Source organism: Orcinus orca, chromosome 1 (assembly GCF_937001465.1).
Source record: "Orcinus orca chromosome 1, mOrcOrc1.1, whole genome shotgun sequence".
NCBI classification, from domain to species: domain Eukaryota; kingdom Metazoa; phylum Chordata; class Mammalia; order Artiodactyla; family Delphinidae; genus Orcinus; species Orcinus orca.
The window spans coordinates 190,576,967-190,604,298 of NC_064559.1; the positions used below are offsets into that span (position 1 = coordinate 190,576,967).

The 27,332-nt window shown below is 38.3% G+C and overlaps 1 protein-coding gene across 7 annotated transcripts in view; it reads right to left on the reverse strand.

Annotated features, from left to right (window-relative positions):
- Window positions 1-27,332, reverse strand: part of PHACTR4 (phosphatase and actin regulator 4) — a 117,126-nt gene that overhangs the window by 43,215 nt on the left and 46,579 nt on the right. For 2 of the 7 annotated variants that reach the window (XM_033422415.2, XM_033422416.2), the window contains exon 3: window positions 24,909-25,041. The exons of 4 other annotated variants lie outside the window; for them this stretch is intronic. Coding sequence is in view for 1 of the 3 variants with exons in the window: in XM_004266587.3 (XP_004266635.1) it covers window positions 3,335-3,380 (46 nt within the window). In the remaining 2 variants the exon portion in view is untranslated. Of the gene's footprint in view, window positions 1-3,334; window positions 3,722-24,908; window positions 25,042-27,332 lie in introns of those variants that run through there. One more of the 7 variants, XM_004266587.3, reaches the window with a different exon arrangement.

Here is a 27,332-nt window from a genome sequence, read left to right on the forward strand (position 1 = left end):
CTAAGTTGAGAGAAAGGTTTTAAGGTGAGGTGCCAGAAAATATATTCTCTCATGGAAAAAAACTTTAAACCTATCAAAATTAACCTGCAAGTAGAAAGAGGGAATATACTGTTGTGACAATAGGCCATTCAGAAAATCTACTGAAGCAGAAAGAGGGAATAATAATTTTTGATTGGTATTCAACAGAAAATCCTTTAAGGAGTACATGACAGACCCCTAACACTTTCTCTTGATTCCTGGATTACATGAAGAAAGTATACCTGTTCCTTCTTTCTCAGAAGCATTTATTTTTAGATCTAGATAGGTATGAGAAATGTCTCTGATAATTCTGGTGACCAAATAATGCCAAGTGTTCTTCTTTCAAGTCTCATGAAGAAGTTTATTTTTAATTAATCCATCTATTATTTATTTCTATGTTAATATTGTTCTATAGCTATATTAAAATTTATTCATCCAGCAATCTCCTTACTAACTTTGCCTCCAAATAACAATTATTTCTAAAGCACCTTTTCCAAAACCACTCCTATTCTCATGTGGGAGAACACATAACAACAAATTTCAGAGTAAAATGAATCGAATACTGATGGAAAAGGAATGAAGGAAAGAGGAAATATTACAACAGTGGTCCCCAACCTTTTTGCCACCAGGGACCAGTTTCGTGGAAGACAACTTTTCCATGGATGGGGGGGGTGCGTGGGGGATGGTTCAGGCAGTAATATGAATGAGGGGATATTGGTATGCGGCCCGGGGATTGGGAACTCCCGTATTACAATATGACATCTTTTAAAGCAATATATTCTTATACAAAGGAAAAGTGGGGAAAAAAGAGGCTAATTATTGAGTGAAAGGTATATGATGGGGAAAAAAAAAAAAGAGCTAGAGAGAGGGAATGGAAAGTTAGAGAGAGAAGGAAAGTTCCAGCTTAAATGGTTGGGTAGAATTCACTAAAATTCTTGGTACTTCCCTGGTGGTCCAGTGGCTAAGACTCCATGCTCCCAATGTCGGGCGCTGGGTTCGATCCCCGGTCAGGGAACTTGATCCCACATGCATGTTGCAACTAAGGGTTCGCATGCTGCAACTAAAGATCCCGTGTGCCGCAACTAAGACCCGGCTCAGCTAAATAAATAAATAAATATCTTTGGTCTTGTGCCTAATTTAAGGACATGTGCTAAATCAGCTGTTTTTTTTTTTTAGCTGTTTGTTTTAATATGATACATAGTAAAGGATTCTAGTGAACACAGAAACAGCTTTTTATGTTGATTGGGAACTACAAAGTATTATTTGAAAGTTTTATCTCAGTAAATCTTGTTTTTGGCTGCGCTGCACGGCTTGCAGGATCTCAGTTCCCAGACCAGGGATTGAACCTGCGATGTGGCAGTGGAAGCCCAGAATCCTAACCACTAGGCCACCAGGGAACTCCCCACTTCACAGGACTTTTATTAGGATTATTTGTAGAAGGAAAAATTGATGAATGATGAGCCCTACTTTTTTTTAATAGGCAGAAAAAATTTGAAACTTTATCTGTTGAGATGAAATTTTTTGTCTAGTATATAGATATTAAATGAGCATTCTTCATAAATATTACCACTCATTAGTACGCTGTACGTGCTTACCCATTTCTTGCTTTTCAAAGACCTTTCATTTCCATCTCATAGATAAATGCCTAGCATGATTTACATCCTGACTTGTTAACAGAGAACCACCTTTGTAGTAGAAACCACAGGAGAATTTAATGGCCCAAAAGGGAATTTACCAAATTCAGGAGAGTGGTTACCTCTGGGAGCAAACAAGCAAAATGCCATCATAAGGGAATGTAGGCATAGAGAGAGGGGTGGGGTGGGATATAACTCTGTTTTTAATTTCATCTCAAGCTGAGTAGAGGCCCCAGAGGGTCCTTTATATTTTCCTCTATACCCTTTTCTAGCCATTGGGTTAGCCAAAAAGTTCATTTGGGTTTTTCCATTAACATTGTATGAATTTTTCGGCCAACCCAATAAGAACGATTTCATTAAGGGAATAAAAACAAAACAAAACAACTGAGCTACTGAATTGATATGGACCCAGCCCTGGTGATCAAAGTAAAGTAAGTCAAGTTCTGATTTCAGTCCTAAAAATCTGTGGCTGAATGACTCACTTTGCGATCCATGTGCTTCAGTTTCAATAAAATATGAAAAGTACTTTGTAGGAATTTCATCTGGAAAGTTCTCAGGGGAAAACATACCTTTAGAAATGAAATTACATTAAATCATGAGACACATTTGGGCGTGTTACCTGTGTTCCCACACTTTATGGTTTTCTTTAAAGTCACTAACATTTTTCATTTCTGGGGGAAAAAAAAAAGCACCCTGGGACTGAACATGTTTTCTGCTGCTTCATAAATCAAAGAGAAGGTATAAGAAGGTATGAATCTTAAAAAAAAAAAAAAAGTATAATGTCAAGGAATGATTCACAGGCTTTTCCCCACTTTATATTTAGGAAGCCTTTAATGAGCATCCACTTAAATCTATCTTTCCCACCTTTCTATCTTCATTTTATACAAAACCCCACAAGGTTGGGAAAATGAGTCTTTTAGTGACAGTGGACTTCCATTTCACTTACATGCTTTGAAACCCTGGCTACACTTATCAGCCTGGTCTCCAGCTATCTCTGAGACAATAACACTTCAAACGCAAAGCACTGCCTTCAGCAATGTTTATACCAAGTATTGCCTTATGAGAAACGGAAACACCAGCACAATGGAAAAAGCCTGAGACTTATTTGGAAAATGTATAACTGAGTCTAAAAAATTAAGTCAAATCTCAAAAATGGTCCTGTCGGGAATTCCCTGGTGGTCCAGTGGTTAGGACTCTGTGCTTCACTTCAGGGGGCCTGGTGGAACTGGTCGGGGGAACTAAGATCCCGCATGCTGCAGCCAACAAAACAAAACAAAACAAAACAGGTCCTGTTTATAGAAGTCAACAATTCTAATGCTATACCACACGTATATATCAGCTGCCCAAGTCCTGCAAAAGAGCAGTAAAACACCATTGATTTCTAAACACGAGTTCCTGTAGCACTTATGTTCTGCAAGGGCAAGAAATTAACAGATGGTTTACTAGCAATATTGTCTTTAAAAAGTCCAAAAGGATACAGTAAAACACAACTATGAGTGGTAAATTAATATAACTGAATGAAAAATTAACTTATTTTTCATTTATTCTTCACAAAGTGATAAACATCCCAAAGTTAAAAACATCAAAATCCTCATATTCAAATTCCTATAAAATAGTCAACTTCACCTACAGATCTGCCTTGCCTCTGTCAAGATTTTGTTTCTTTGCGTTCTATTACTCACCAACTCCATCTGGATTTACCGGTCTGGAGATGTCAGCTTGCCCCATGATTATGTTGTCTCATGTGTCTCACAACAACAAATCGTCCCCGACCAAAGCGAACTTTTCTTAAACGATAAATCCACGTAAGGAGGGGACATGCACTCCTCTCTCAGTGTCACCGCCAGACATCAGGAAATGGCAGGAAGTCAGTTAATCCGCAGGAGTTTCTGTTTCCCTGTATCCCGGACAAGGCACTGGTGTTTCTCACAAATATGTCTTCACGCTGGCTCTCTTCACATAGGAATGCCTGTCATTCCAGAGTGCACACTGTGAAGAGCTCAAGTGCAGGAAGGGGAGGAGACTGCCAACCACATTCTAGCTGCTGAGCGGCACAGCCCTCAAAGTCCACACCTACTTTTTCTGACACTGAGCTGGGTTACAACTTTCCAGACTCACAGTCACGAAGAAAGGGAGGCTGCTCAAGAGTCTACCAAAGAATTTGTAAATTTAATCACACAAAAAACATCAGGGTTATGCGTAAGCAAGCTGATGGGAGCAGAAGTCCATTCAAAGGTACATTTTAGATACAAGCTTATCTCAAAATTAGACCATTCTGACATTTCACTGCTTGCTCTAAAACTGTATTTCGTACCTGTGAGTGGCATACTCAGAGCAGAATAAGATCTGTGTATTGGGAATTAATAACATTAGGAACAATATTTTAGAATTAAATATACCTTTTCTAAAAATAAAAAGAAATATTTCTGAAAATTTTGCTTACTAAAATAGTAAACTAGAAATGAATATTTTAAGGTATTATGCAATATTTCTCTTTCTGCTAAAGTTCAATAATGATCTTGAGGAATACAAAACTATAGGGAGTAGCCCTACGTGCTGCATATAATACACAGGCAGTATCAGCTAACCACATGCAGCAATGGAAGGGCCAGCCTGCATGCTGATTTTTTTTTTATTCAGATATAACTAATTTATATACAGTCATATACATAAATATTAAGGATATAGCTTGATGAATTTAACATCTGAAGGTAAAGGGAGAACTAACAATTCTGAGCACTGTATTAAGGAGTTTTATACTGTCTATGTCCTTTAATTATCACCACAAATAAACAGGCATTGTGAAGAATATATTACTTACCCTATTATCAGATGAGAATAAGGCTACTGAGGTTAAATCCTGTGTTTGTCAAAGCCCTAATATTCCATTAACAAATGACAGCTACCCCTAAAACTGAGCTTTTAGTTTAAAACTTTGTTCTCCAAACTGAGATTTCGGAAAGATTTCTAGTATCTGGATTTTTCCTTTGCCTTTCCTTAGCACCTGCTCCTCTTTCCCCATTACCTTATCTCTATTATCTGCTTTTGATTAAAAAAGTAGCAAAGGTAAGGAATAAGAAAACGACAATGCTAAGGCATCAGTAAGAAAAAAAAAGTGTACACTTGGGCAAAACTCAGTTGTTAGTACTGGTAATAGTAAAAAAAATTATGATATTGACCATTAAAATAGGAAAGGATAAAAGGAAAAAAACAGCGAAATTTTCCATTAAAAGAATGCGCCAATCTAAGAATGTCAAATTCCTTCTAAGCTGGCCCTTACATTTATTAGCCTAAAAGCAGATCATGTGCAAGAGCACCACCCACTACTGTAAAATGGGGAAGCAAAAGGTGGCAAATGCATTGCCCAGCACCTAGCAGGTGCTCAGCATATTGTAGTTATCATCATCATGCAGACAATACAGCATATTGTTTAAGAAGATGAACTTTGGAGGCAGACTAAAATTTTAATTCCAGATCTATTACTAGCTGTTAACACTAGGCAAGTTATTTCACCTCCCTGAGCCTCAGTTTCCTCATTTGTAAAGTGGGCATAACAATACTTACCAGTACAAGGCATTAAATGACATGAACAGAAATAAAGTACTTTGTAATGTGCCTGACACATGGAAAGGTCTCAATAAATGCAAGCAATACCTATCACAGCTGTTATAGTAAAAAAAAAAAAAAAAAAAAAAGTCAAAAAAGGAGAGGGCAGGTCAGGGGCAGCCAGACAATGGTACATGGCAGAAAACCCAGTCATTACAAGGAGGTTAGTCAGAAACGGAAGAGGATGACATTTCTGTACCATGAATCCAGAGAGCAAACTGGAAGAAGCAGGCCAAGGAGGAAGTGTGAACACAATCAGGTTGGTGCACAGAAACATTAAACAGATGGAACAGCCCAGATGTGTGTATTATCATGAATTAGTTCAAACCAGGCACATTAAACACACATACACACACACACACACACACACACACACACACACAGAGCCCAGAAACAGTATTACAGAATCTAGTTCATGTTGACAGAATTATACAAGAGTAGAACAGATAGATTTAAGGATCCTCATATGGCTGCTGTTTACCACCTGCCAAATTTAAATGTCCAACTTGACTTGGCTCACTGCTGATCTTGGGTATTTGAAAGCAGCAATAAACTCAAAGATTAGAAAAAGGATTCTTAGTGATCATTTGGCTCAATCTCCTATTCTTTACGGAAGAAGGAAATTGAGGGTTCAAGAGGTTAAATGCTTTGCTCAGAGCCAGGACTAAAACCCAAGCCTCCTGATTCTAACTCCAGGACTCACTTTGGCTCTTGTATAAATGGCCAAGGAAATATTTATTTCCTAAAGATATATTCATTTCCCAGGGAAGTCCACACTCTACAACAATGACAAATCTCTCAGAGATTCTAATTCTGTCACCTATGGACCAAACCAACACATGTTCCCTAATCAGCATGTTTCAGTTTCATTTTAACAATCAATATTTACTTTGTGCTGACAAAAGCAGACAAGCAGGGAGAGGGGAAAGTATTGGCCTACTAATGGCTTTAAAATTTAACAATAAGGCCTTGTGTTCATTCTAGTTTTCCATGTATTACATTTTAGAAATGCAAAGGTAACTCTCACTTCAACTTTATAAGAAGTAGACAACTCTCTCTTAAGTGTCACCTAATAAGATACTCTCTTTTTAGAGTACTTTTCTTCCACAGCTTATTGCCTCAAGGAATGGGGCAAGTAACAGATTAAAATTTGTGAATCTCTTCCTATTTTATTTAGGGAAAGAGCAAAAAAGGCCTTATAAAGTTTAATATGCAAAGGAATCTAAGTTACAGCTTAGATTTAGATAGCAATTGAAGCCCCCAAGCAGTCTCATTTTATCGAAGAACTGTTTCTAAACAAACACTGCTGAACATTCAAAACCTTTAGTGACACTTACAATTCCAAAACTTTTTGTTGGCCAGCACATCAGACACTAACGTGAGAACATGCTTTATATTGTCAATAAACAGTTTACAAGATCAATCACAAAAGTATAATGCTTCCATTTAAATGTAATTTTATGCTGAGGTACCTATATAAATTGGCTTACCTAGGAGAGTAAACTCTTCGCTATTTCAATTACATCTCCCTCAGCTTAATTCAGCATACCACTTTAAGTCTGAGATGTCTCAAGGAGGTGAGCTCTAGTGCGAGGTTGGGAAGAAAGTCACTTTCCTCTTGGAAAGGCTGACCAACAGAAATTATTAACAGGTCACACGGATACATATTCAAGTAAAACACTAATTTTCAGCTTCTTTATATATAATCGAGGGTGGGAGCAGTTTTCTATTCTTTATTCCACCATCTAACTCTAATCTAGTCTGGCTGGCTCTGAATAGGAAATAAAATCCTACAATTAATAACCTTTGTCTCATATTCCATGTGGAAATTAGAAAGCCTTGCTAGTCACTTGTAAACTCTTCATTGTCTCATCTATTTGTACAAACCACTCCCTTGGCCTGGAATTTCTTTCCCAGATCCATCTAGGGAACTCCTACCCATCCTTTAAGAATTGGCTCAAATGTTGCTTCCACTATTAAGAGTCTTTTCTTAGTCACTCAAGCAGAATTCAGACAAAGATTTCCTGATCACTGATTATGTGCCCAGCAATGCTCTGGAACTAAAAAGAATAGTTTTGTCCTTAAGGTGATTACAGTTCAAATAAGTAGGATCAACAATAGAGCATGATAAGTACCTAGGTGCTACACAAACACATATTGATGGGGCTGGGGGCATCTAGCTTTCTCCTGAGAGATGACAGAAAATATCTTGAATTAAGTGACTTCTAAAATCTGAGAGAGTCAGTCATAGAAGGAATAACAGAGGTGAGAAAAAGGTAAGGGCAGCAAGAGATAAGACTGTAGAGGTAAAGAGCTGCTCATGACTGATGGTGCCGGATGTATCACCCTAAACTGCAATGATCTTCTGACTTCTCTGCTGGGCAGGAACCATGATGTGCCTACACTTAAGCCCTCAGTGCCTGGCAGGACTCAGTGCACGGTGGACATGCAAAAAGTATTTATTAACCTTGAGGACAAGGGAAGAAACAGCATTCCTCAACTTTAAGCTTTGCTCACAGAATCTGGTAGCAAAAGACAGTTAAGGCAAAAAGTGCCACAGACGAAGGCTGGAAGAAATGTCAAGACCGTAGACTAGTTTATCATTCCAAACAATCTTGAGAACTACTGTGAAACTCTCAATTCTCTGTGAAAAAATGGCATGCTTATGATGGTTTTTGAGAATTTACTGCTTTGCAAGTCGTAATAACTTTCAAAGAAGACAAATGTGTCAGGTGAATGTTTACATAAACCCTCATATAATCACGACTGCTAGGCTCAAGATCCTCAGCAGAAAGCACTTCTACTCCATGTGAACGAGCCGGAAGAACAGGCTGAAAGACAGAGATTAAAGTTAAGGGGGAGCCACTGGTACCACCAGATACTCATCCCTCTTACTCCCAACGACACTGGTTTCTTTCTGTGGCTGGCTCATTGGAGGCAAAAAATGAACACACGTGCCACCTATTCTACATCAAATACTGTAACTCTTGTCCCCTGCCTACCCCCACTTCCAGAAGGAAGCATGGCTTACCAACGGAGGAAAGCTTTCGAGGCTTTGGAGTTACATATACATAACTATGTAAAATTTCAGCTTTTCCATTTGCTGATTAGGTGACTGAACAATTACTTAACTTATATGAGATAGAGATAATTACTCAGAGTTTTTGTGAGGATCAAATAAGAGAAATCTCTAAATTATAGTCTGATGACTGAAAGTGCTTAATATATTTGGCTCCTTCTCGCCTCACTTAGATTCTTCATATAAATGACTCCTCCCCTCCACCGAATGCTTACATTTAAGTACCACCATTCCTTAGGAAAAAATGGGGAGGTTCTGCTATGCCTTTACATCACAGTGGCTATACATATGGCAGGCATGAAGTAATGTATATGTTTACAAACCTACAGTATGTTGGACTGTGTTTATGGGAGAAAGAAACTGAAATTATGCCAGCAGGACTGCTTTCAGATCCATGGAATAAGAGACCTCAGGCTAGGAAATTGGAGCTACAGAAATTCTTTTTGCTTTCTCTTAAAGTTTTTGTTTTGAAGACAATAAATTCTTAAGGATGCCCTAGTGGTCAGGAGATGTTTCTAGAACTGAGGAGTTAGTTATAAAAATTATAGTAAGCAGGAAAGTTTCAGTTAAGAAAGATGAAACATTTCTCTCTGGTTGGATTAAGGGATTAGGTAGTTCCTCAGAGTACAGTAGAGTCAGTGGAAAAGGTAGGCGTAGATGAAAATGAGAATTAGCTGAATGGGTACTTCCCTGGTGGCTCAGTGGTTAAGAATCCTCCTGCCAACGCAGGGCACACGGGTTCGAGCCCTGGTCCAGGAATATCCCACATGCTGCGGAGCAACTAAGCCCGTGCACCACAACTACTGAGCCTGCGCTCTAGAGCCCGCGAGCAACAACTACTGAGCCCGCACACCACAACTACTGAAGCCTGCACACCTAAAGCCTGTGCTCTGCAACAAGAGAAGCCATGGCAATGAGAAGCCCATGCACCGCAACGAAGACCCAACGCAGCCAAAAATAAATAAATAAATAAATTTTTAAAAATCCTAATTAAGAAAAAAGAACTAGCTGAATGGAGATGAGAAGAAGTGGAAAAAAAATTGAGCAAAAAGACTCACAGGTTGTGTGGATGAGGGAAAAAGGGAAATGAGAAGAGGATACAAATGACATTTATCAAACTTTAATCCACTATGTGACATCAGGCACCTGAATCAAATTATTGCCAAGCTCCCTTCAGGTTCTGAAATTCTACAGCAGAGTCAAACTAATGACAACTAATTCAGTGTTCTGTTTCAAATAATGGTTCCAAGAAATGTTTTATTACGGAAGAGAACAGTGGCCATGGTGCACTTTATATAGCTAATCCAACTCAATGTTTGCCATAGAATGCAAAATAAGTGCTTAATGAATTGGGGTATTATTATTGGGAAACCACAATCCTCATTTATTCATTCCACAAAAAATGTCCTGAGCACCTCTAAAGTATCAGTTACTGTTCTAGGTGTTGGAAACACTGACTGGATACAAAGAGGGAAAAATCTATGCCTTCTTTCTAGTATGGTAGACGGTGGTAAGTGCTATAGAAAAAAAATTACTCAGGGAAAGGGAATACAATGGGCTGAGAAAGAGGGTGCTAAATTATAAACTGTGCAAGCAGAAGGGCCTCATTGGGAAGATGACATATAAACAAAGACCTGAAGTAAACAACACATTCCTCAATTAACGTACTAAAAGTAAATATTAATTACAACTACAGTATATTTTAATGACTGGTCAGTGAAGTAAGGGTTATCAAACGGGCTGCTCAGTTCTCAAATATTTAAAGATGTGCTGTCTAATACTGTGGTCACTAGTTACGAATGATTATTTATATGTATATTAATATTTAATACATTTATATTAAACACAATTTGCAATTCAGTTTCTCAGTTGTACTAGCCACATTGCACACATGGCCACCACATTGCACGACGCAGATCTAGAACATTTCCATCACTGCACAAAGTTCTATCAGACAGGCCAAACCCAAAGTATTTTTAAAGTACACTTACAAGTCTTCCAGTAACAATGCAAAACAGAGTATTTCATCAGCACGTGGTATCTATTTTCCATGGCACCAATGACTAAACGCTAACTACTAGAGGCAGTATACTCCGAAGGAACATTGACAGTTAAAAAAAAAAAGTTTCCTTTTATTCAGTTACAAACTATTGAGCTATTTATACTAACAATCTTTGATACTCTTACTTTAACAGTTGAATTACTGTTTCTTTTCCTAGTAACACTCAAGTAAAGTCTTTGACTATTAATAACAACTCAAAGCTCAGGGAAGGATGGTTTCATTTCAATTTAAAGATCTGAGAATTATATCCATTTGTTACCAATTGAAAATTAACAACCTCCATCTTACTGGCCATCCATTTAATATTCTATCTACCCCAAATAGTATTTTTTCATGTAGTTACAGTGAAAGTGATTGAGAAATCTTAATCTTAAAGAAAAAAAATATTTAATAAAACCACATGATATTCATAAAAACTAAGTCCCAAGTGGCCTCTGTCTACTAAGGAACCTGGAGGTATCAATGATGTGTAGAAACTAACCAGTCAGAAATCAAGGAGCTGCCCGTCACAGGGTTTTGAAACACTGAATGTTCTCCAGTAAAGTGGCATTCATTACTGATGACTCAGAGATGACTACTAGTTGATGCCACGTCTCTCCTTCCTTCTCTCTTTCATAACTCTTTCTAACTCATTTGGTTCTCAGTTTCACTTTCAGACAGTGAGAAAGAAATCCAAATATTACCAACACTCAGCCACATATCCAGTGGAAATACAATAAGTCTGATGATAGCTATAACATTTGTAAAAGTTATTCAGAAATTTCTAACAAGAAATCTCCTTAAACATTCTTTTCTGGTACACGTGCAGGAGAATACAGACTTCATCTTCTACTAAATAAAAATTCTGAGTAATGAACACCTGGTTACACTGTGAGTCAGCAGCAATTCTACAAAAGAACCAAGGATGACCATATAAATGAATGGTGTTTCTATCAAACTTGTTCCAGCCAGTAATTCAAATGTACTTTATTCTTTGTTTTCCATGTAAGAAATACCCATCTCTTTTATACCATTCTCTTCCCTCAAAATTCTCAAACTTTCACAACCACAGAACCTAGGAGGTGAGGTACAGGAGAAAAGAAAGGCTATGTATATAATTTCTAAATTCAAAGGGAAATAGTGTTTTGGATTATGCATACCTTTGCTTCTAAATCTTGTAAAATAAAATTTAAAAAGTAACAGTGAAACACCTTAACACTTTAGGAAAACAATGTATGAGGTCAGAGAAAATATGAACAACCTGTCCCTTTGCTCATCTGTCTATGTTAAAGCAATGAGCCCAATCCTAGTTTAACCTTTCTGAAAAGCTAATCTTTATTAGTGCTACCGGGTCTATAAAAATGTAGTCACCAAATAAAACCATCTAAGATGCAAATCTGATTACTGTTTTTTCAGCCTAAAAATAAGTTCCTTTGTTGAAAAAGCCCCAAATGGATCCAATTAGCTATTAAACACTTTACCCATTCTCATCTTGTTCCCAGGCCTAGGCACCAAGAGCCTTCAGAATACCACCTATCCTAAAATCCAAATTGCTGACAACCAAGTTTGTTGTGTTGATTTGTAGTGAATGAAAAGAAAAAAAAGATGATTCTTCTGGGATTTATTCACTTGGGACAAAAAGTCTTCTATTTATAAATCCCAGTCTGACAGAATTTATTTGTGGATCACAGCTTTCAAATGTGACATCCTTTTATGTGTGTTTGGGACAGTAATAATTTCCTTCTTATCTGACTCCAGTTTTGTCCCTTTCTGATCTATTCTCAACAGTGGTACCACCATGACCTTTACAAAAACACAAATCTGACAGGACTCTTCATAGCTTATTAAAAATCCTTCAAGACCTGGCCCAATGTCTATCTTTCTTTCTTTCTTTTGTTTAATTTTTACTGGAGTATAGTTGATTTACAATGTTGCGTTAGTTTCAGGTATACAGCAAAGTGAATCAGTTATACATATATCCACTCTTTTTTAGATTCTTTTCCCATACAGGCCATTACAGAGTATTGAGTAGAGTTCCCAGTGTTATACAGTAGGTTCTTATTAGTTATTTTATATAGAGCAGTGTGTGTATGTCAATCCCAATCTCCCAATTTATCCCTCCCCCCTTCCCTCTTGGTAACCATAAGTTTGTTTTCTACATCTGTGACTCTATTTCTGTTTTGTAAATAAGTTCATTTGTACCATTTTTTTAGATTCCACATATAAGTGATATCAAATATTTGTCTTTCTCTGTGTGTCTTACTTCACTCAGTATGACAATCTCTAGGTCCATCCATGTTGCTGCACTAATGCCTATCTTTCTGTCTAACCTTTTCTCTCACCACTCTCCCATGCCTGCTGTCTTTTAAGTCCTATTCCAAACCACTTGGAATTCTTAAACGATGATATATTTGCCCAGGTCTATCTATCTATGCATCTGCTCTTCTAGCTGCCTAAAATGTCCTCTCCCTCCATTCTTTAATCTGGCTAACTCCCACTCCTTCAAAATTCAGTTTATGTTTCACTTCCTCTAGGAATCGCTCCTTGAACATCTACCTTCTATACTTAAGACTGAATTATGCACCCCTTCGGTACTCTGAAGTCACCCTGTATATACCTCTACATATAGGGGTATAAATCACTTTCGTTAAAATTATCTACTTACTTATTTGTCTCTCCTACATTCTTTGAACAGATTGTCTTTATATCCTCAGCTAGTAACATACTTCTCAGCACATAGAAGGCATTCAATAAATATTTTTTTAAATGGAGGGAGGCAAAGGGAAACTAAGATCTTTCACTAGTTTAGCTTGTTAAGTGTCCCTTTCAGGTTGTGGAGTATTTGTTTTGGGAAACATGCCAGGCCTGTAGGTACTGAACATATTATAATAATTCACTGAACAGTTTCATGACAAACAGGAAAGAAAAAGACAGATATAATTGAGATTATCTTGCTAACTTAGCTATGGGTTACATGTTACTATAAATTCACTTCCATAGATGCTTACAGTGACATAATCTTTTAATTACTGTTGCTTTTAGACTTATAAAAAACTGATTTAAAAAAATAGCTCTACTTTTCTTCTAGTTCCTAAGAGAAACAAAAGGACTAAAGTAGCACCACGAGTTTTTAATCACTCAAAGCTGATTTCTGGTCTCTGCTGCTTCTCCCCTTCATTCCTGTTTTCTGGTTTCTGATCATTTCGTTAAATGGTAAAAGTTTCCATCAAAAAAATCAAAACATAAAGAAAATAATACTAAACTCAAAATGATTTACTGTTACATATGAACATCTCTAACAAAAGATCTGATGAAAAAGAAAGCTAAAGCTTAGAAAAGGTAAATTAAGTTCAACTTCCTATGCATTCCTTCTCCCCATTCTCTACGGATAATAATAGCTAACATTAATCGACCATGTATTATAATGCCAGGGACTATTCTAAGTGTTTTGTTTTGTCTAATTCTTACAACAAGGCTATAAGAAGGATACCACTTATTATCCCCATTTAGTAGTTGAGGAAACTAAGTCACCCAGGGGTAAACCTGTCCAAGGAGTTCATAGCTAATAAACGGCAAAGCTAAGGTTCATATCTAAGTAATCTGGATGTGAATCTCCACTCCCAACTACTACAAGGTAGTTTGTACTACGAAATGGACTTTGAATTCACACAATACCTCCTAGGTGTTTAGATAAGAACATTTATTTTTAACCTTATAAAAACTTTAGGAGGTAGTACTTTATTTATTTATTTATCTATCTATTTATTTATTTAGGGCTGTGTTGGGTCTTCATTTCTGTGCGAGGGTTTTCTCTAGTTGTGGCAAGCAGGGGCCACTTCATCGTGGTGCACGGGCCTCTCACTATCGTGGCCTCTCTTGTTGAGGAGCACAGGCTCCAGACGCACAGGCTCAGTAGTTGTGGCTCTCGGGCATAGTTGCTCTGCGGCATGTGGGATCTTCCCAGACCAGGGCTCGAACCTGTGTCCCCTGCATTAGCAGGCAGATTCTCAACCACTGCACCACCAGGGAAGCCCAGGAGGTAGTACTTTAACAAAAGTAAAATTCAGGTACAGAACAGTTATGTGAATTGCCCAAAATGACAATGTTAAAATTAAAAACACCAACAATTTGTTCTCTTAGCTTACCCCTGATATTTCCAGTATGACTACCAAAAAGAATGATGTTTCTTATCTCAAAATCAATTTTTAAAGGAATTACTTAGAAAATAAGTGAAAGGTCTAGAATCAAGAGAAGTTGGCTATATGGGATACAGACATTTCTACTACCCCTCAAACCAAATCTAGAACAAAAATACTTCAGTCCCAATACTGCATGAGAAACCCAAATTACTGAAGCACAGGTTTACACCTTTAACCCACATGTATGCTACTGGGAGCAATCATTATTAGCAATGTACAAGTGTGCTTCACCACCATGTACTCCTTAGGGAGTACCATACTCCCTAAGGTACTTAGGAGCCCCTAGTTTTTCCTATTTCTCCATGTTCACCAAATTTTCCTGTTAGATACGAGACAAAAACAATTAAAACAAAAAAACTCTACTTAAAGTCATCAGTATTAAACTGTTCAAACAACACAGATATAGAAAAGGCAATATAGATGCTATAAAGCAAGTTTTGTTTTAATAATTTCCTTAAGTACAAGTCATGTTGAATAACATGGCATGAAATTCCAATAACACAACTATTTTTATCTGTATAAAAACACTTACTCATTCTGCCTAGCATTAATAGTTTTTAATCTCCTCTCTGAGTGATGAAACTATATCTTATTCTTTTTTTAAAATTAATTTTTATTCGAGTATGGCTGCTTTACAATATTCTGTTAGCCTCCACTGCACAACAAAATAAATCAGCCACACATACAGATATCCCCTCCCTTTTGGACTTCCCTCCCATTTAGGTTACCACAGTGCATTAGGTAGAGTTCCCTGTGCTATACAGTATGTTCCCATCAGTTGTCTATTTTATACATAGCATCAGTAATGTATATTTGTCAATCCCAGTCTCCCAATTCCTGCCTCCCCACCCCTTTCTCCCTTGGTATCCATACATTTGTTCTCTACGTCTATGTCTCTACTTCTGCTTTGCAAATAAGATCACCTATACCATTTTTCTAGATTCTTCACATATGCCTTATTATATGTTATTTGCTTTTCTCTTTCTGACTTACTTCACTCTGTATGACACTCTCTAGGTCCATCCACATCTCTACAAATGACCCAATTTCATTCCTTTTTATGGCTGAGTAATATTCCATTTATATACGCACCACATCTTCTTTATCCATTCCTCTGTTGATGGACATTTAGCTTGCTTCCATGTCCTAGCTATTGTAAACAGCACTGCTATGAACATTGGGGTGCATGTGTATTTTTAAATTATGGTTTTCTCTAGGTATATACCCAGTAGTGGGATTGTTGGGTCATTTGGTGAAAGTATATCTTATTCTTTTTTTTGTTTGTTTTTTTTGTCCTTCATGGCAGCTAGGGCAATGTGCCTGGGAAAATTTATTAAATGAATTAATGAATCACTCAGCCAGCCAATCACCCACCCATCCGCTTTTTCACCTTTTGATTGGTTAGGGTATGTAGTGAGTATGACAATAAATTATCAAGCAAAACCAACTGGACTTCACTGTAACCAATGTTAAGCTACTGGCCCTGGATGCATTATGAGATAATAACTAGAAGTAATAAGCACACACCAAAGCGCTTCACCCCAGCAAGAATGTCTTTTCTTTGGTGCCACTTTTCTCCTTTACTATTTAAGACATAATTCTTACGGGTTCTTGCTATTCAAGCCCTTTGATTATCCAGCTCTATACTGAAGAGGGAAAAGACTGACCTGGGGTGGGGGGCGGGGTGTAAAATGGACAAAATAAAGCTGCTAGACCCATCTGCTTTACACCATTTAAATTCTTTTGGGAGATCAAAGAAGAAAAACAGAAGATACACAATCATCAAAAGAAACCTAAATCTGAAATTTTATAATGTTTGAATAGTCAAGTAAAATGCAGTATTTATTTAATATTCTCATGCAGTGAAAAAAAAGAAAGCTGTAGCTACAGACTGCAATCTGATATGATATCACTCTGGCTACCAAGAGATACACACACTAGTTTGATGAGGAAAAAACAAAACACAACTCTTTGGGACTTCCCTGGTGGTCCACTGGGTAAGACTCCGCACTCCCAATGCAGGGGGCCTGGGTTCGATCCCTGGTCTGGGAACTAGATCCTGCACGCATGACGCAACTAAAGAGTTTGCATGCCACAGCTAAGAAACTGCATGCCGCAACCAAGAAGACTGCAAACCATGCCTAAGAGCCTGTATGCCACAACGAAGATCCTGCATGCCGCAACTAAGATCCGATGCAGCCAGAATAAATATTAAACACACACACACACACACACAAATCTTCAATGAGGAACTGAAGGCCATCAACATCATTCCACAAGATAGTCCATTATACTACTATCCCCCTCTTTTAATGGAAGCCTCCATTACGGGGTGTGTACGTGTGTGCACATCTGTGCGTGTTTTGGACTCCACTGATATTTCATGTTGCAATCTTGTAAAACCTATCCTGCCTTTGAATCAAGCCAAAGCTCTATCGTGAAAGGCCATTTTTAGTATGATAGAACTCTAGAGGGCCAAGAAGCCAACCACTGAGGTTGTTTTGAAACTAATGGTCCACCGCCTAATGGGAAATGTTCATATAAGTTTTATTACCAACTTTTAAATCCCACTGATCATACTTAACCTGAATTTGAAGTAAAGTTGAAGAAAAACATTTATTTATATTTTTATTTTGGCCGTGCCATGGGGCTTGCGGGATCTTAGTTCCCCGACCAGGAATTGAACCCATGCCCCCTGCAACAGTGCAGAGTCTTAACCACTGGACCGGCAAGGAAGTCCCACTCACCACTTACTATTAAACCATAAAAATTTCAAGAACTTTAAAGTTTTCTTTTCTTTAATAAAAATAATACACACTTTTAAATCTGAATATGCCAATACACTGTGCTGTGCACACTGCTGTTTATCAAGGTTATTTCTTTAAGTAAATTGGGTAGATGGACACTCATAAATTTTATTTCTTGACGTAACGCCTTTATTTACTTATCTATGATAGCAAATTTCTAGTTTTATAAGTTATGTACTTTTCTTGGGCTTCCCTGGTGGCGCAGTGGTTGGGAGTCCGCCTGCCGATGCAGGGGACACGGGTTCGTGCCCCGGTCCGGGAGGATCCCACATGCTGCAGAGCAGCTGGGCCCGTGAACCATGGCCGCTGAGCCTGCGCGTTCGGAGCCTGTGTTCTGCAACGGGAGAGGCCACAACAGTGAGAGGCCCGCGTACCACAAAAAAAAAAAAAAAAAATTTATTCTAATAGATATAAAAATTTTATGATTCATTTTTGAACATTTAGTTTGCATTTATCAGCCATGTTACTGAATTCTTTTTCAGTGGATTCTTTTGGGAATATTTTTCTGAAGAGAGAATAATACTAGCCAACAACTATATACTTATTCTGTTTGTTACTGGAAACATACCTCTAATGATTGCTCATCTTACTGCACTAAGAACCCCCAAAATAATGTTAAATAAAGTAACAGTGGGCATTCTTGTCTTGTTCTTGCTCTAGTGGACATTTCTTCAGTATTTCACTGGTAAGTGTGCTAGTGTCTCTTGGTTTCAGATAGCTATTCTTTATCATATTAAAGGATTATGCAAGCATATTATAAAAGAAAAAAATGAACTAAAAGGATATACACAACATTCATGTTATGGGTTGTCACTGGAGAGTAGTGGTCAAAGGAGATTATAACTAACTTTTATAAATATGCCCTAATGTTACCAATTTTAAAATCAATTGAGTAGAAATATAGGTTCTTGTTATTATTTAAATATTTTAGAATAAAAATAAATTATCCTATTCTTAGTGTAATAAAAGCTTTGAGTGGAATAGCTGAACTTTATCAAAAATTTTTGTGATCAGTAGAGATAAGCATATCGTTTTCCTCCTGTTTTTTTGACTTATCAATGTACTAATGTGTTATTATTTATAGTTTCCTTAATATAATACTTAGATCTTGAAAGAATTCCTCTTGGTTATATTCTTTTAATATACTGAGAGATCTGACATATCCAATGGGGAAAAAAGCAGTTCTAATCAGTATGTTAAAATAACTATATAGCTATAGTAATATAGTTATCTATAACTATATAGATAACTGCTCTAGAAAAAAACATGGAAGTAAATATATCAAAATATTATCAGTAGTTACCACAGGGTGGAAAGATCAAGTGTGACTTAAATTTTTCTACTTTACACCACTTTATATTTTCCAGAGGAAATATGTATTGTTTTTGAAATCAGAAAAAAATATAATAATGACTTGTTGAATTTAATCTGCAAGTACTTTATACAGACTTTCTACAACTACATTCATTAAGTGAGACAGGAAAAATTTCAATTTTCTTTTTGCACTATCTTTGTCAGCTCTCAGTTATCAAGATTTTATAAAATAAATGAGTGTACTTTCTTTTTCTCTACAGTGTGTGATATAGCATTATAATTATTTGCTTCTTCAAACAATTAATGAAACTGTCCATAAGAATCACTGGGGGACTTCCCTAGTGGTCCAGCGGTAAAGAATCCACCTTTCAATGCAGGGGACACGGGTTTGGTCCCTGGTAAGGGAACTAAGATCTCACATGCCACAGAGCAACTAAGCCCACATGCCACAACTACTGAGCTCATGCGCCTCAACAAGAGAGCCCATGTGCCACAAACTACAGAGCCCATGCACCCTGGAGCCTGCACGCCACAACTAGAGAGAGAAAACCCGCTGCCACAACTAGAGAGAGGCCTATGCACCACAATGAAGAGCCTGTGTGCTGCAACAAAGGATAGCACATGCCTCAACAAAGATCCCGTGTGCTGCAACTAAGACCCGACACAGCCAAAAAAAGAAAAAGAAAAACAAACAAACAACTCACTGGTCTTAGATACATTTTAACATTTCGACCATGCCTGTTAGTCTATATGGGATTTTCATGTCTTGAGTCACTTTAGTAAATTATATTTCCCTAGAAAATTACCTATTTAATCAGGAATTTATTAATAAAGGTGTAAAAGTATGCAGTGGACAAAGGAGAATATTTTCAACTTCATACCATATACAAAAGTTAACTCGAAAAGAATCATTGACCTAAATGTAAAACCTAAAAAGATAAAACATCTTGAAGGAAAAACAAAAATATCTTTCTGACCCTGAGTTGAACAAAGATTTCTTAGAAGATAAGGAACACTAACCAAAAAAGAAAAAAATGGACTTCATCAATTAAAAACGTCTGCTAATAAGACAAACCACAGGCTGGGAAAAAAACATTTGTGTAGTAACACTTATAAAGAACTTGTATGTGGACCATGTAAAAAACTCTCATGGGCTTCCCTGGTGGCACAGTGGCTGAGAGTCCGCCTGCCGATGCAGGGGACACGGGTTCGTGCCCCGGTCCGGGAAGATCCCACATGCCGCGGAGTGGCTAGGCCCGTGAGCCATGGCCGCTGAGCCTGCGCGTCCGGAGCCTGTGCTCCGCAGCGGGAGAGGCCACAGCAGTGAGAGGCCCGCATACTGCAAAAAAACAAAAAAACTCTCACAACTCAATAATAAGAAAATAAGCCAATTTTTAAAAAGATCAAGATCTGAACAGACATTTCATCAGAGAAAAGATATGTATGGCAAATAAACACATGAAAAGTTACTCAATATTATTAGTCATGAGGAAACTGCATATTAAAACCACAATGAGATACCGCTATACACCTATTAGAATGGCCAAAATCCAAAACACTGACAGCACCAAATGCTGGAGCAATAGGAGCTCTCATTCATTGCTGATGGGAACTCAAATAGTACAGCCACTCAGGAAGACAATCTGGCAGTTTCTTAAAAAACTAAACATACCCTTACCATACATTCCAACTGTACCCTTGGTATTTACCCAAATAATTGAAAACTTATATCCACATAAAACCTACACACAGATGTTTACAGCAACTTTATTCATAACTGCCATAATTTGGAAGCAACCAAGATGCTCTTCAGTAGGTAAAGGATAAATAAGGCATGACACATCCAAACAATGGAATATTTTTCAGTGCTAAAAAGAAAAGAGCTATCAAGCCACGAAAAGAGGAACCTTAAATGCATACTACTCGGTGACAGAAGGCAATGTGAAAAAGCTACGTATGGGGGCTTCCCTGGTGGCGCAGCGGTTGAGAGTCTGCCTGCCGATGCAGGGGACATGGGTTCGTGCCCCGGTCTGGGAAGATCCCACATGCCGCGGAGCGGCTGGGCCCATGAGCCATGGCCGCTGAGCCTGCGTGTCCAGAGCCTGTGCTACGCAACGGGAGAGGCCACAACAGTGAGAGGCCCACGTAAAAAAAAAAAAAAAAAAAAAAAAAAAAAGCTACGTATGAAAAAGCTACTGTATGATTCCAACTTTATGACATTATGGAAAATTAAACTTAAAAGCTTTTGCACAGCAAAGGAAACCATAAACAAGACAAAAAGACAACCCTCAGGATGGGAGAAAATATTTGCAAATGAAACAACAAAGGATTAATCTCCAAAATATACAAACAGCTCATGGAGCTCAATATCAAAAAAACAAACAATCCAATTTAAAAATGGGAGGAAGACCTAAATAGACATTTCACCAAGGAAGACATACAGATGGCCAAGAGGCACATGAAAAGATGCTCAACATCACTAATTATTAGAGAAATGCAAATCAAAACTACAATGAGGTATCACTTCACACTGGTCAGAATGGCCATTATCAAAAAATCTAGAAACAATAAATGCTGGAAAGGGTGTGGTGAAAAGGGAACCCTCCTGCACTGTTGCTGGGAATGTAAATTGATAGAACCACTATGGAAAACAGTATGGAGGTTCCTTAAAAAACTAAAAATAGAACTACCGTATGACCCAGCAATCCCACTACTGGGCACATACCCTGAGAAAACCATAATTCAGAAAGAGACATGTAGGGCTTCCCTGGTGGCACAGTGGTTAGGAATCTGCCTGCCAATGCAGGGGACACGGGTTCGAGCCCTGTCTGGTCCGGGAAGATCCCACATGCTGCGGAGCAACTAAGTCCGTGTGCCACAGCTACTGAGCCTGCGCTCTAGAGCCCGTGAGCCACAACTACTGAGCCCGCGTGCCTAGAGCCAGTGCTCCGCAGAAAGAGAAGCCACTGCAATGAGAAGCCTGCACACCACAACGAAGAGTAGCCCCCACTCGCTGCAACTAGAGAAAGCATGTGCATAGCAATGAAGACCCAACACAGCCAAAAATCAATAAATAAAATAAATAAATTAAAAAAAAAAGAGAGACATGTACCACAATGTACATTGCAGCACTATTTTCAATAGCCAGGACATGGAACCAAACTAAATGTTCATCGACAGATGAATGGATAAAGATGTGGCACATATATACAACAGAATATTACTCAGCCATAAAAAGGAACGAAATTGAGTTATTTGTAGTGAGGTGGATGGACCTAGAGTCTGTCATACAGAGTGAAGTAAGTCAGAAAGAGAAAAACAAATACCGTATGCTAACACATATATATGGAATCTAAAAAAAAAAAAAAAAAGGTACTGATGAACCTAGTTGCAGGGCAGGAATAAAGAGGTAGACATATAAAATGGACTTGAGGACATGGGGTGGGAGGGGGAAGCTGGGGCGAAGTGAGAGTAGCATTGACATATATACACTACCAAATGTAGAATAGTTGGCTGGTGGAAAGCAGCAGCACAGCACAGGGAGATTGGCTCGGTGCTTTGCGATAACCTAGAGGGGTGGGATAGGGAGGATGGGAGGGAGACTCAAGAGGGAGGGGATATGGGGACATCTGTATGCATATGGCTGATTCGCTTTGTTCTGCAACAGAAACTAACCCAGTATTGTGAAGCAATTATACTCCAATAAAGATCTACTAAAAAATAAAACCAAAAAAAATATGAAAAAAAAAGGCATGAAAGGAATGAACTACTGATACATGCAACAACATGTATGAATCCTGACAGCTTTCTGCTAAGTGAAAAACCAGACAAAAGGCTACATATTGGGGCTTCCCTGGTGGCGCAGTGGTTGAGAGTCCGCCTGCTGATGCAGGGAACATGGGTTCGTGCCCTGGTCCGGGAAGATCCCACATGCCGTGGAGTGGCTGGGCCCGTGAGCCATGGCCGCTGAGCCTGAGTGTCCGGAGCCTGTGCTCCGCAACGGGAGAGGCCACAGCAGCGAGAGGCCCGTGTACTGCAAAAAAAAAAGAAAAAAGAAAAAAGAAAGGCTATATATTGTATAATTCTGACTACAAAAGGTAAGCAGGGAAATTTTGGTATGGAAGGAAGTACTCTTCATCTTGATTGAGGTGGTAGTTACATGATTTTACGTGTTTGTCAAAAAAAAGAACTATTATATACTTAAAAAGGGTAAATTTTATTGTATATAAATTGTATCTCAATTAACCTGACTTATTTTTTTAAAAAAGGAATTCTAAGGAGCACCTTGTAACTGCTTAACACAGACCAAAAGCTCCATAAGAACAGAGATTACATCTTATTAGTGATCATAATTAATAAGAATATTACAGCTACTGTATGTTCACTATGTGGTTACAATGCTAAGCACATTATAAGTACTAATTCATTTAATTCTTTTTAATAAAAATTTATTTATTTATTTATTTTTGGCTGTGTCAGGTCTTCATTGCTGCATGCGGGCTTTAGTTGTGGCGAGCAGGGGCTACTCTTCATTGCGGTGTGTTCTCATTGCGGTGGCTTCTCTTGTTATGGAGCACGGGCTTTAGGTGTGCAGGCTTCAGTAGTTGTGGCTCGCGGGCTCTAGAGCACAGGCTCAGTATTTGTGGCACACAGGCTTAGGTGCTCCGCAGCACGTGGGATCTTCCCAAACCAGGGCTCAAACCCGTATCCCCTGCATGGCAGGCACATTCTTTTTTTTTTCCTTTTTAAAATTTTATTTATTTATTTATTTAGTTATTTAGTTATGGCTGCATTGGGTCTTTGTTGTTGGGTCTTCGTTGCTGCATGTGGGCTTTCTCTAGTTGAGGTGAGCGGGGGCTACTCTTCGTTGTGGTGCATGGGCTTCTCATTGCGGTGGCTTCTCTTGTTGCAGAGCTCAGGTTCTAGGCATGCGGGCTTCAGTAGTTGTGGCACGCGGGCTCTAGAGTGCAGGCTCAGTAGCTGTGGTGCACGGGCTTAGTTGCTCCACGGCATGTGGGATTTCCTGGACCAGGGCTCAAACCCGTGTCCCCTGCATTTGCAGGCCGATTCTCAACCACTGTGCCACCAGGGAAGTCCCAAGCAGGCAGATTCTTAACCACTGTGCCACCAGGGAAGTCCCCATTTAATTTTTATAGCAACCTTGTGGGAAAGGTAAAATTCATATCTGTACTTTAGGGATAAACTTAAGATTAGAGAGTAACTGTCTTGCCCAAAAGGACACAGCCACGACGTGGCAGAACTGGGATCTGAAACCAAGTTTGCTTACTCCAGAGCCTGAGGGCTTAACTGTTAGGATATACTGCTTTGTTGATTTTGCTTAGTGTTTAGTGAACAAATGAATGGATGAGGAACAAGTCAACTATGATGGAGTTTGGTAGGGTAGGCTGAATCTATTGACAGTTCATAGGAAGAATAAAACATATATATATTTAAAAGGACACGTTATTAAGTAGAGAAGTAAAGTGGTAATTTTAGGTGTAGCAGGTAAGCTGTGAATGTAGAATGACCATGATAGTCTTTAATACCCTTTAACAATACCCTTTTATTCTTTTACCTCCTTTAAGAAATAATTTTACATATTTTAATTTTTGACACTGAGGAATACAAAGAAGGAACTAAAACACCCATAACCCTACAATCCAGATAAAATCCTTTTTTACATTTAAAAAACCAAAAGTAATATATGTATATAGATGAAAATGCAAACCACACGGGAAGATACAAAATGATAAGTGAAAACCTTCTATCCTTCCTTTTTCTTTTTTCTTCTTTTTTTTGCCGTGCTGCGCAGCTACTGGGTATCTTACTTAATTCCCTGACCAGCGATTGAACTCAGGCCTATGGTAGCAAAAGCTCAGAGTCCTAACCACTGGGCCACCAGGGAATTCCCACTATCCCTCCCTTTTAATTTTCATTCTTATAATCATTGCCTATGTAGTGTCCAAGACACATTTAAAAATATATATATATATTTATTTATTTTGGCTGTGCTGGGTCTTAGTTGCGGCATGCATGCAGGATCTAGTTCCCTGACCAGGGCTTGAACCCCAGCCCCCTGCATTGGGAGCGTGAGTCTTAACCCCTGGACCACCAGGGAAATCCCTGTCCAAGACACATTGATGAAGGGCTCAGTATGCAGAAATAAATTCAGATGGAAAATCATCTACACATTTAGTCCACCTATCATACTTTCTATGATTTTCTAGGGAGTAAGTAGCAATCAGAAGTGATGAACAGTGGTGAGACGATATGGGAGATGGTCCAGAATGTCAGCATCACTACTTTTCAGGCTTGCATGACTACAAAGATGGCTCATCTTTTCCTATTGACAGAAAAAAATAATTATAGAGCATCTGTGTTATTAAAGTTCATAGTGTTCTACTATAAACTGGTGTTCTATGCACTCTATTTCCCTTAAGATTGTTAATTCTATCTTATGCAGAAAATTTAAAACCACTATAAGAAATACATACAAATATTGCCTACTATTGAGCAGTAGGATATAACAGTAAAAAGATCTTGCCCTTCATAAGTTATACTCTTATCAGAAAATAAGATGACAGAAGATATTTAATATACATATAATAATGCTATATTAAATTTCTATTGAACACCACAGGGAAAAAAATAGAAGTAACATCATTTTTGGCATTGTTTAATTCCAGAGGAATTTATCTCCTACACCTTAAGAATCTCAAAACTAATTAAGTTCATATTTTGCCTTCATTCTTAAAGAGAAGGGAGGGAAGGGCTGTGTTATTAGCGTATTTCGAGCTTCAAGTACTAATAACATGATAACATCACAAAAAATTTTCCCGTGAACTTAAGTGAAATGCATTAGTCTTGAGCATGGTTCCTTAACAAATGTCCTTGAAAGGTTAGGAAAACCCCCTTTAAAACATAATAATGATTTATAAATTCAGATTCAGAATAGGAAGAAAACAATTGAGTTTATTTGTTTAGGATATGGTTTCTGTTTTCCACTACAACAAACTGATTCTCATATTTCCTATGTGATACAAATTCTAATCTAAAGGTGATATTACCTTGTTTAATCTGTTTAATCTGTTCCCAGAATACCATGCATATGAATAAAGCCTTTGCACCTAGCTTGAAATTCAGGCTTCACAACAACAATCTATCTCATTAAATAATTATTTCATCAAACACAACCAAAAACTTTTTTTTCAACAAACTGTGCTCTCTTCTGTGGAAGGGAGGGTATATAGAAACTTAATGAAGTTGTTAGAAAATTTAAAACATTTTGAGAAGGCAATTTAGTATATACAGATCCTCTCCTACCCCAAAAAACCTTTTAGAAGAAGTTTCATATGCCAGGGTTTCAGTCCCTTTTCCTGGGTGTGCTACAGAGAGAATGGCTGTTAACCCATAAACATTTGAGAAGGGAGGAAGAAAGCAGAAGCAGGAATAAGCCATTTTTAAAAGTAGCGGGGTATGAAGCATCACAGTAGCTTAAAATGTATACGTATTTTCTCTGGACCCTGTCTTCCCCCAGCACTTATGTACAGTGTAGCCCTTACTTTAAAAAAGAAAACTAGTAGCTTATACCAATATAAATTAACAAAGAATACTTTCACTGTATTCTACCAGGTCCCTTTGAAAGGAAAGGGAATAAAATAAGGAGAATCAGGGTAAAAGCTGTTTGATTCCTTTACCACCTTCCCCACTCCATGACCTTGAATGTCTGTCCCATACCAACCCTGGCAGAGTTCTGGAGGCCTGTTTTCTGGAAGGGATAAAACAAATGGTCTCTGGACTGGGGGACTCAAAAGGCAGTTGACGGTGGGAACAGAGCATGAAAAACTGAGGGGAATTGAGTGAACATAATGAATACTGAATGCAGCAACCCTCCCAGTCTTCATCACCCTTTACCATCCAGTGATGAGAAGACTCCGCCCCTTGAACCCTGATACTGATAACAGACATGTTCCTCAACAATAGGGACAAGAAGCTCACACTATAGTAAGGCCCAAAGGCAACCAGCCTATGCATTTAAAGCTTCTAATTTAAAGCTCACCACTCTTAATCACAAGCAGACAGCTAATTATTACTAGACTTCAGAGGAAAACTCTTACATAAGAGAGATCAAAACAAACAAAGGAAAACAACTTTGGGGGAAAAGAGCCTATGCAGGGCAAAGTAAATCTGTTGAAACAATAAAGAATATTATGAAAGAAATATTCAGAGAATAAAAAAGACCTCCTAGGGACTTCCCTGGTGGTCCAGTGGTTAAAACTTCGCCTTCCAATGCAGGGGGTGTGGGTTCGATCCCTGGTCAGGGAGCTAAGATCAGAAGTGGCCTTGAGGCTAAAAAACCAAAACATAAAGCAGAAGCAATATTGTAACAAATTCAATAAAGACTTTAAAAATGGTCCACATCAAAAAAAATCTTAAAAAAAAAAGAACTCCTAGAAATTAAAAAACATAATAGTAGAAAAGAATTTTTTTTTTTTTGCCGTACGCGGGCCTCTCACTGTTGTGGCCTCTCCCGTTGCGGAGCTCAGACTCCAGACGCGCAGGCTCAGCGGCCATGGCTCACAGGCCCAGCCGCTCCGCGGCATGTGGGATCTTCCCAGACTGGGGCATGAACCC